The 11,890-nt window shown below is 37.6% G+C and overlaps 1 protein-coding gene across 1 annotated transcript; it reads right to left on the reverse strand.

Moving 5' to 3' along the window:
* Positions 1-262: 262 nt before the first annotated feature.
* ANKRA2 (ankyrin repeat family A member 2) lies at positions 263-11,808 on the reverse strand. Its single transcript, XM_047872788.1, has 9 exons — positions 11,526-11,808; positions 8,884-9,276; positions 8,045-8,203; positions 5,913-5,978; positions 3,360-3,457; positions 2,772-2,897; positions 2,409-2,475; positions 1,812-1,892; positions 263-780 (listed from the first exon to the last, which is right to left on the reverse strand). Exons 2-9 carry the CDS (start codon positions 9,170-9,172, stop codon positions 725-727), a joined length of 942 nt encoding a protein of 313 aa, XP_047728744.1. The 5' UTR covers positions 9,173-9,276; positions 11,526-11,808; the 3' UTR covers positions 263-724.
* Positions 11,809-11,890: the final 82 nt, after the last annotated feature.

Here is an 11,890-nt window from a genome sequence, read left to right on the forward strand (position 1 = left end):
AGCATTTAATTGACTTTTATTGAAGAACTGACTTTTCTTTCATGGAGGACTTTTCCTACTGAAAAACTTATTTACAAGAGAAAAATATTCTAAATATACTTCTAAAAATGACAATCAAATCTTTGTTGATTGACTTACATTTGATTTATTTTAATTATACTGTTTGATCTAATGGAGTATCCTAGCAGGACAGAAGGGTTAAACCAAAATCTTAAAGTAATTCCTCAATAATCTTATAAAATTAAAAAAAAAACAACTAGCATGCAAACAGAAAAAGTACTTTATTTATAACATCATTTTGTAAACAATCACACTGTGCATTTTTGAATTCAACAATAACAAATTTTTTTTCTATAGATTTATAGCAAACCTATGTGAAGTCAATGAGTTAATACAAGAGTGAAGACAAATAGGGTAGAATAATTTTTGAAAATGTTAAATTATAGCACTTGATACAAAGACAGATAACTATCTGTACCATAAAAATTTACATGCCACAAAACATTAATTTATAACTTTAAATATGCAGTAAAACACATTTATAAAAAAGCATCAATATTAATTTTATTATAAACCAGTGAATTGCTGAGAGGAATATTTATTAAAACTTACCCAAACCAGTAAATTTTGCAACTGAGGTAAAAATTTGTAAGTAAACAAAACTATCATTTATAAGAGCCAAAAAGTAAAAGAAAGGGCAAACGACACTTCCTGATGACTGTGTCTACTCCTTGATATTCTGAAGCAGCTTCAGCAAATGTGACTCAATAACCTGTTGAACTAGAAGAGATAGGTTATCAAGACCACAGCATGCTGATTACACAATTTTAAACAGAACTATCAAATTCAACTTAACATCAACTTTTTCTTTTCTTTCTTTTACATTTTTTAAGTGTTTACTTTTGAGAAAGAGACAGAGCACGAGTGGGGGGTGGGGCAGAGAGAGAGAGGGAGACACAGAATCTGAAGCAGGCGCCAGGCTCTGAGCTGTCAGCACAGAGCCCCACGCGGGGCTCGAACTCACGGACCGCGAGATCATGCCCTGAGCTGAAGTTGGATGCTTAACCGACTGAGCCACCCAGGTACCCCCATCAACTTTTTCTTAAAATAGTTATTCATCACATTCTGAGGATACACCCTAGTAATATATACTCGTAGTCTGAGGGTGATACGATTGCATGCAATACTTAACACACTTAAAACTTAGTCTGTCATGGACTTAGTAATTGTCTAAGTTACTGGATTCTGTTCTTGCACAAAGTTTGTTCTAAAGAACAGAGAAAGGGCAACCAGAAAGCATTTTGTAAATAATTTGTTACAAAATGTTAAACAAATCTTGTACATAAGTAGGTGTGCACTCTAGCAACTAGTTATTTGGGTTGGTGAAAAGTAACAGTAACAAACTCTTTTTTTTGGTAAGAATTTGTTGATGTTGCCCACAGTTAAAAGTATATGTCAGGAGTTAGGACAACATGTCATGTTTTAGGACAAGTGATGAAAATGGTTTAGACCACAGTTTGTACTATTTATACAGCTTTACTAACTAAAATACAATCTGACAGGGGCGCCTGGGTGGCTCAGTCGGTTGGGCGTCCAACTTCGGCTCAGGTCATGATCTCGCAGTCCATGAGTTCGAGCCCCGCGTCGGGCTCTGTGCTGACAGCTCAGAGCCTGGAGCCTGTTTCAGATTCTGTGTCTCCCTCTCTCTGACCCTCTCCCGTTCATACTCTGTCTCTCTCTGTCTCAAAAATAAATAAATGTTAAAAAAAAAATTAAAAAAAAATACAATCTGACAGTTCTAAAATACTTACCACCTCTATAGCCCAAGGCTACAGCTAAATCCATAGAATTATACCCAGAGTCAGTTTCAATTGTGGGGTCAGCTCCATTTTCTGTATCAAAACAGAAAAATCTGCATAAATAAAATGAAAATGTAGACATGTTTGTCTATTACTGGCTCATGTGCAAACAGCAGGACAGATTTTCAGCAAAGTGGAGGGTGTCTTCAGGATGGTCTGACAAAGTACGAAGGGCAGAGATTTCACTTCGGTGGGTCAGAGGGAAGACACTTCAAACAGGCATCCTCTCGAAAAGCTGAAACTCAGCAACAACTATAGCGAGAACTTCTGCATAAAGACGCCGCGGATGGAGGAAACAACTGTGGATTCACCCGTGATCCTCCAAAGGAAAGCAACAAAGACAATTGCTCCAAGCACAGGTGTGCGGTGTGCTGGAGCTGCTTCTCACACGGGCAACTCTCTGGTAGCACGTGTTCCAGAAGGATTCACGTGTTTAATAGTAATTAATGATTCTCCCGAGTAATACCAAGGGAGGCCACCTTGTAAGAAGTGAAAATAAACCCCTCACATGGTATTTTCTAAATATTTTCACTTTTAAAAATGGCTTACCTAAGAGCATTTTTACACATTTAACATGATTTCCATGTACAGCATAAAGCAAAGGTGTTCCTCCATTCTGCAAAAGGAAAAGGTCATTTAGTTTTCAAGGTGAGCAAGATTTGAGTAATTCAATGTTGCCATTGAGGAGTTTTACTAAGAAATGGACATGTAAAAGCAGTTTAAGGCAATTTTCATATTTTGTGAAGAATACTTAAAGCAGATGTCACAAGTGAGTTTACACCATTAACTTTTTCTTCCAGGTGTTTAAGTTAATGATTTTTCCAAATGTTTAGTGAAATGTATTACGTCTCTCCAAACTAAGTAAATCCTAGAGTTTATTACGGTATTTTAAAATCAGTAGCATAAACTCACCCAATCATATTCATTCACATCAACTCCACAATCAAGCAGCATTTTGACAATATCTGTGTAGCCTTTACTACAGGCCAATGATAGTGCACTTTCTCGGCCTTTTCCTAAAAGTTGGGGATCAGCACCCTGGAGTGGTAAGTGGAGAGAAAAGACTTTTCAATTCATGTAAACAAGAATACTGTTGTTTCTGTCACTAAGAATTCAGTTCAATACTTCGGTCAGGTAACGTTCTGGGGTAAATAACGCAAATTTCTACTCATGGATGCCTTCCTTCCTCCCTTTATCTCGGTCCTAACTGTCCTTCTGCTCTGGAGTCAATTTACATCTCCTCCACGAAGCTGGTCCTAGAGAGCTGACGGTACTTTTGTTCCCACTGTACCTCAAGGGAGTTGGGCATTAAATTCTTTCTTGCTGTTCACGTACGATTGGTCTTGTCTGCCCAGCTAGATCCAGGTTCCACAAGAACATGAAAAGCATGTAAAATTGTTTTGGATCCTCTACCATTGCATCTAGTTGGCTGAAGATACAAAATCTTTACTACAGACTTAAGTAACTGTACATATACATTTTCTGAGGCATTTTCCTTACATTCTGAAGTAGAAACTCTACCACAGCTATTTGCCCGTGTGCTGCAGCCCACATCAGAGGAGTAAATCCTTCTTCATCCGTGTGATTGATAACATTTTCTATTTAAAAGAAAAGCAATTTTTGTCATCTAATTTAACAACCAACTATTAATATCATTAAGAAAATACTGGCATTCTAAAAAGTTGATACTACTACTCACTGAAGTTCACTTTCTGCCGACTTATTTGCTGAAGTCCTATTAAGTGTTGTTGCAGGGTGCGGTGTGAATGTATTAAAATGTGCTTCGGTATACACAGCTCAGTTCAAACAGCGTGTTTCTACTGCACATGACGTAACGCTAGGTACAGGGCAGTCCACAAAAGACTGGACTCGGGATCAGGAGACCATAGTCTGAATCCTGCCTCTGTCACTTTACAGGACTATGATTCTGGGCATATCATTTAATTTCTCCAATACACGGAATAATACTTTGCTTATCTCAATGAGTAGTTGGGAGAAACACAATAGAAGCGAGATTATATAATAGCCCTTACAATTATATAAATATGTATTATAAAAAACCTCCAAAACCTTATTAAAATTATCTTCTACTCTATAGCTAACACTGATATTTTTTTCATTCTTGGTGGTTTACTAACATAATTGGGATGAAGACAGAATAATCTGAAACACAGTCCCATGCAATTCTACCTTGAACCCCATTTTGTTTCCGAGATTCACCTTACTAGTTATAAAGTCCACAGGTTTCCCCTAAGTTTATTTAGTAGACTGAGAATGAAACCGTCAAATATTTATGAACAAAAAGAAATATAATACTGAAGTATGTCTTATAAGAAAATGACATGATGAAAAAAAACCCACCTCTTTTATCATGCACCCTGTATTCAATCAGTAATGTTGGGATAACTGGCTAACTTTATGAAAAAGGAAAATAGAAGTAAAGCTTGACCTTTACCTCCTTATACCAAAACATTCCATATGCGTCAAAGATTGAAATGTGAAAAAAACCAAACCACAGAAATTGTAGAATAAGATGTGAGTGAATTTATTTGTAATTTTGAAGTAGAAAATCATTTCAAAGCAGGATATAAAACTCAAAAGTTGCAAGGAAAAAAATAAATTTACCACTACAAAATGTTAAGATTTTGTTTGAAAACATCAGAATCAAAGGAAAATGACAAACTAGAAAAAAATGCAACATAAACAACAAAGAGTGAATTTCTTTAATTTAGATAAGAGTTCACATAAATCAACACATATCAGGCAGTTCACACACAAAAAAGCTTAAATAGACCATAATTTTAAAAACTGAAACAAAACCAGTATGAGAGACTATTTTTTCACCCATGAGATTAACAAAGATTAAAGTCTGATAATATCTTGTGTCAGGGTATGGGGAAACAGAAACTCTAACTCTGGTGTAGGGACAGGACAAATATCTGGCAATATATATATATATAAATAAAAATTCACATTTTCTTTTGACCCGGCAAATATACTTGTAAGAATTTACGTACTTAAAAGGAACGTAAGCAAGACTATTATTTAAGAGCAAGAAATTGGAATCACCTCCAAGAGGATTAGTTAAAAAATAAAAACATGCACCTGGGTGGCTCAGCCGGTTAAGTGTCCGACTTTGGCTCAGGTCATGATCTCGAGGTCCGTGGGCGTGAGACCTGTGTCAGGCTCTGTTGCTGGCAGGTCAGAGCCTGCAGCCTGTTTCAGATTCTGTGTCTCCCTCTCTCTCTGCCCTTCCCCTGCTCATGCTCTGTCTCCCTCTATCTCTCAAAAATAAATAAACGTTTAAAAAAATTAAAAAAACCCGGGGCGCCTGGGTGGCTCAGTCGGTTAAGCGTCCGACTTCAGCTCAGGTCACGATCTCGCGGTCTGCGAGTTCGAGCCCCGCATCGGGCTCTGGGCTGATGGCTCAGAGCCTGGAGCCTGCTTCCGATTCTGTGTCTCCCTCTCTCTCTGCCCCTCCCCCATTCATGCTGTGTCTCTCTCTCTGTCTCAAAAATAAATAAACGTTAAAAAAAAAAAATTAAAAAAAAAATTAAAAAAAAACCAAAACATGGTACATATGTATGCAGCAATACAGTGCAAAATCATAGACCTGTTAAACTATTAAAAAGAATGAAACAGATCTTTATGTGCTTATATGGAAAGATGTCCAAAATATTAAGTGAAAAAAAGGAAAGTGTAATACGGTGTGTACAATACTTTCCCTCTTGTGTAAACAACAAAAAAGCACATATATATTCTCATACAGAACTCCAAAAATAAACAGAAATGTTTTCTAGAAAAGTTTTCTGAAAATATAAGAAATTTATAATATTTGCTTTTGGGAACAAGGCTAGGATGGTATGGGAAGCTGTGACTTTTATACTTTATATACTTTTTGTTTGTCTGTTTTTTACCACCTATTGGGTTATCTGCCTGGTGAGATTATGCAACTATTTTTGTCGTCTTTATACTTTCCTGTATTAAAATAAAACAACAAAAATCTAATAAACCCTACAAAATTTAAGTACGTTTAAAAGAACAGGCTATTACCTTGTTCAATCCGAGTAGCTAGGTAAAGCATCTCTCCCTGAGCAGCCAACTGGTGAACAGATAGAGCTGAAACAATACCATAAAAAGCTTCACAGTTTTCGACTTACAGGGTACACTTTCATCACGTCAGTATTCATATGTGTGCAGCAATTTTCTTTTCTAAAATAAAAACTCTCATTTTATTGTTTAAAAAAATATAACTTAAAATATACGTATATCTGAGGATCGGTATGTGTTTAAGGCAATTCTGACAGCTACAAAGTATTATTAGCAATGAACAGGCAAATTGTTATGATCAACTATTAATGCAAATCGCCACTGATCTTATCAATCAAAGAAACAGTTTAGGTATTTAATTTTTAAAATGCTAACTCAAACCAAATTTTAAAATGCAAACTCAAATCCAAACTTAGGAGGAGGTTGGGTCTAAAACCACACAAAGATACACCTTCTGTCTTTTTATTGACTGAATCCTCTGAAATCCCAAAGACCATTGTTTCAAGACTCCATGGGTTTTTTTCTAACCCATGGGAATTAGTAAGTTGAAAACTAACTTTCAGAGTAAATTCTTGAATGCAGACTTCATTGTGGCTAATCAGCTGTGTGACCTTGAGTAAATAATTAAATGTTTTTGTCTATAACATGAGGGAGGGGAACTGCATAATCTCTAGGTGTTTCTTTTTAGCTCAAAAATAATATGGTTGGACTATTTTAAGACAATATCTTTATTTCATTCATTTATTCATTCATTTATATTTAAAAGTTTATATATCTATTTTAAGAGAAAGAGAAGGGCAGAGGGAGAGAGAGAGAGAGAGACAGACAGACAGACAGACAGACAGACAGATAGAGAAGATCCCAACCAGGCTCCTCAATATCAGCGCAGACCCCCAGGTGGGGCTTGATCCCATGAGTGAGATCATGACCTGAAGTCAAGAGTCGGAAACTTAAGTGACCCACCCAGGCACCCCTCATTTATTTATTTTAAGACAACATCTTTATTTTACAACAAAACTAAACAGGTACTGTTCTGTGAGAGTTCATCTTAGAAATTAGTATCACTTGATCCTTGACTTCAGTAATATGACTGAGCGGCCTTAATAGAAAGGAAAGCAATTAGGAAGCACATGGAAATATAAAGAGTAGAAACTTTGGTTAATAGGTGAAGTAAGAATCATGGACTCCTCCTGGCTTAACTGCTAAGGCATGCCATTCAAAATTAGGAGAGATACAGTGTTTCCAAAGTAAAAACAAATATTTCACCATGCTTTAGAATATAGATGCATTTACATTACATATTCAGATACAGTTCCTAACGTCAAACTGCTAACTGGTTTGTTTTCATTAACATACCCATACTACATTTTTCTGATTTGTATAGAAAAGCTTCATTTTATTTCCTCTAGAATGATTCCATTTTTAAAAATTGTGGCTTCAAGGTTTTAAAAAGAGAAATTTCATATTCATATTATTATAGTCAAATTCTAAATTACAAATCACTCAGCTTTTACTACAAATCACTTGCTGATCACTGATCTAGTTTAAAATACTCTCTTACTTTGCACATAGTTCAGAATAACAAATTGTTTTTTTATAGTTAAACTATAAAGGTTTTAATAGTGCCTGGGTGGCTCAGTCGGTTGGGTGTCTGACTTCGGCTCAGGTCTGATCTCGTCGTTCCGTGAGTTCCAGCCCCGCATAGGGTTCTGTGCTGATAGCTCAGAGCCTGGAGCCTGCTTCAGATTCTGTGTCTCCCTCTCTCTCTGCCCCTCCCCTGCTCACACTCTGTCTCTCTCTCTCTCTCACACAAAACTAAACATTAAAAAAAAAACTATAAAGGTTTTAAGAATGAAAACCGGTAAAAATCTGTATGTGTATGAATATAAACCTGTATTTGTATAAGCCTATACAAAATCTGTATTAAAATCTGTATTTTTTCTCAACATAGAACTATAAGACATGAAATATGTGACTCTGCAGTAATATTGTGAAATTTTAAATTACTAAAACTATCAAGACATCACTTTCCAAATAGAATATGCATTTAAAGAAAATAATGTTTCAAGGCCAAACTCTTGAAAGCATTATACCAGTAATAAGAATATTTTAACAAATCAGTGGGAAATACTTACAATTTGCTAAGAGAGGTGTGGTTGAGACCTCATTTCCTCTGTGTTTGTTGGTTAAAGTAGTTGATTGTTTTATGGGTGAGAAGTGCTTTGTTGTAGAGGGAGTGTAGACATGCCTTACTTGAATTCCCGGAGAAGGAGATGTATGGATATTGCATTCAGCTAAGTAAAATAAATTTAAACACATTAACACAATATTTTAATGATAAAACATTTCAAAGTTCTATGTCAATGTTTACATTAAAAGAGAAATACACGAGGTACATCTTCAACTGTTTCTCAAGTGATATTAAATTATTCTTTGCTATTAAAAAATCTATATCATCATAGTGAAAGTTCCAGGAAAAATGTGTATTAATTTTGAACAATTTTATTTTGAAATTAGCTTTTTTATTCAGTAGATTGTTATAAAAATAAATCTACAATATGATGGCAGACCTCACTGCATTAATGCCTGGGAAACTGAGGCCAATCAAATATTCATGGAATAGGGAATTATTAAGCTAATTCATTTTTTAAAAGGCACGAATAATTTTTCTTCTATCATTTAAAAAGGTACAAATAAGAAACTTTAATTTCTAAATAAAGGTCAAGCTAGAAAATTTTAAAAAATCAACATACACTATAGACATCACAAAACATGAAAATTATTTAATTTCGGTTTCTCTGAGATTCTAGAAAATCATATTAAAAGATGACTTCCAAACTCTCTTCCCAAACTCAAAATCTCGTGATCAGAAAGCAAAAACCAAAACAAAAAACAAAAAAAACAAAACCATACACAAAAAACACAAAAAAACAAAAACAGAACAAATGCACATATTTATACCATAACTTGCAACCTTTAAATAGGACAGATGCCACTTCCAGGTCAGAGTTAACCTGATCTTGAATATTTTTACTATCCTCTTCATTTAAGGACTTCACAAATCGAGAACACACGTTCATATCAAATCGGTTAGGTAATATGAATTTCATTCCCATGGCAACACCCTGAGCTGATCCTTCCTCTGCATTTGAGTCCAGCTGATGTTCTATTTTAATGTCTGGCGTGCCAGTTAGACTGTAAGTGCTGGGACACTCTTCCACTATCAGCTGGGCTCCAATATCCAGATTTGCTGACGTAGCCATGACTTCAACTGTAGTTTCAATGATTAAAACATTCCTTCATGATTTCCTCTTTGTTTTATAGGAGTGGTATCCAGTGTGTTCTTGGAATTTAGATATTGAAAAATCTGAAAGAAAAAAATTAAAAAGATTATATCAACTTAGGTAATAATACACAAAATAATCATTTTTCAATCAAGTATGCACATAGTGCTCTTACAAGCCCCTATACGTAACAGTAAGCATACAATGTTTGGAGGCAGACACCTGGGTATGAATCCAAGCTTCCCCACTTCTTGGCTGTGTGAACCGGTACATTATTCAACCTCTCTAAGTCTCAGTCTCATCTGTAAAATGGGGGTATCGCCACTAATTGCATAGGATCTTGGTAAAGACCAAATGAGATACAGGCATATTTTTACCTTCATCACCAGGTTCCAACAAATTTTACTCTTTTCTCCCCTCTCCTATTCCTGAACATTGATAAGTGGACAGAAGATCAAGCTAACAATGAAAATAAACTTTCATGGTTTTTCACCAAGTTAGACCAAGAAGATGGAAGCTATGAACCACGAAGAGGGCTCACACCAGAACACAGCCATGCTAGCACCTTGATCTTGGATTACCCAGCCTTCAGAACTAACCGAAGTTCCTGATACAGGCGAAGCCCAGAGAGGGGTGGGAGGCACTTCATCAAGATGGAAAGAAGCTAGTTTCTGTTGGGAGAAAACCTTGTAAAAAATTCTCATAGCATCTTTCTCTCAAAAATTGGGCATTTGTTATTTTCATACTTCAAGTGGGTGACCTTTTCATTGACTGATAGATTTAAACAACCTTCTAAATTTATTTATTAGATTTTTAAGTGCTTATTTATTTGAGAAAGAGAGAGAGAGAGAGAGAGAGAATGACAGGGGAAGGGGCAGAGAAAGGGGGATAGAGGACACAAAACGGGCTCCATGCTGACAGCAGAAAGCCTGATGCGGGGCTTGAACTCATAAACTGTGAGATCATGACCTGACCGGAAGTCTGACACTTACCCAACTGAGCTACCCAGTAGCTCCAAACCACCTTCTAATTTTAAAGTGCCAAGACTTCATTCCATAAACTAAAACGGCTAAAACATTAAAAAAAAAATTGATGTGAAAACTTTAACCTCTTACCTGTAGTTCATTTTTTAACATGCTATGTTTATAAGTGGTCCTCAGTTTGAATTTAAGATAAAACTCATTGTATCCATGTCTATTGGCATTTATAAGACCTGATTCTTGGACAGGTAAAGGCTTTACAAAGCTTTGGTTATGATTTACTGAAGATATACTTCTCAATTTTTGTTTAGTTAAAATGTTAACAACTTAATATAGGCTTTTATGAAAATTTCCTGAGGGACGACCCATCTCCCACAGACTCCTACCCAGAGCTGGCCTAAATGCAATCCCCTGAGCTCTCTTAGCACACTGCATTTATTTCCATTTTGGCATTTACCATTCCTTTGAATGTTTCCACTTAAACTCCCAGGAAACTGAAAACTTCTCTAGGCTGGGGGCCACTCTTACTAATCTTTGCATACAAAACAGAGCTTGATCCCATCAGGTGCTCCAGAAATGTTTCCTGATATGAAGTTTAACACTGTTTCATATTATTTCCTATCCTAAAATGACCCTGCGAGATGCCCAACAGGGGCTTGCTAATTAGATCTGGCATTCCGGTCTCAACATCACTACTATCTACCTGTGCAACAATGGGTTGTATTAATCTATACAACGAAGACGGTTGAAATAGGCATCTCTAATATTCTTTCTAGCTCTAAACATCTTCCATGTCATAATATAGGCGGAATTACCCTCTTCGAGAAGGGGAGAACTGGGGCGAGGAGGGAGTGAAAACAGAACGCTGGGCCTGCCAATACGCTAGACGAGATGAGCCAAAATTGACGGGTTAAGCTAAGATTTTGAAGACTTGGAGAAGGAGAGGTGAAAATAGGATTGAGAGTAAGAGGCGATGAGAAGAAGACGGATGGCCAAGGAGAGCTAGGATCACCTCGATGGGTCAGAGCCCAGGGATGAAGGGAGAAAACCTAATGAGATACACATTCCGCAGTGGATCCTAGTAACAGGTGTCCCTTGGCTCTTCCTACTCCTGAAACTGTCCACCAAGGAAAGGAAGGTGCTATGGAAATGACGCCTCACAGGCGACAGGTGTCCCAGGGCAGAAGCCCCGTGAAAGGGACACTTGTAGGGAGGGAAGTCCGCTCGGGAGCCACCCGCCAGCTCGGCCCGAAAAGTCGCTCAGGCGGAAACTCTGGTTCACCCCCGGCGGGAGGGTCCGGGGGACAGGGGCCGGAAGCCTACTGGATGGGCGCGCAGGGCCTCGCGACTACCTTCGACAGCCGACAGCGAGTCGGGCCTTTCCATCTGCGGCCACAGATTCACTGCAGGCCCCCAAACCCCGGCTTGTTTTGACCGCGACGTCACTTCCGATTTCTTCTTTCGGGGTTTGGCCAAAAAACGTTCCGCGTCACCGCAGCCGAGAGGACTTCCAGGTTTTTTCCCCCGCCGCTGCGCAGTCTCTGCTGCCCAAGTACTACAGACACTGGGTCACTTCAGCAGGACCCGTCTGGGTCTCTAGAGCAACACCCGTCCAGTACTGGGATCACGTCTCCCCCACCGTCCCGCCCCCCTGACCCGCCCCTACGACTCCTGGCCGCGTAAGTCACGTGAGCCTACGCCCTTACGTCACTTTTGT

The sequence above is a fragment of the Prionailurus viverrinus genome, chromosome A1, assembly GCF_022837055.1.
Source record: "Prionailurus viverrinus isolate Anna chromosome A1, UM_Priviv_1.0, whole genome shotgun sequence".
Taxonomy (NCBI): Eukaryota; Metazoa; Chordata; class Mammalia; order Carnivora; family Felidae; genus Prionailurus; species Prionailurus viverrinus.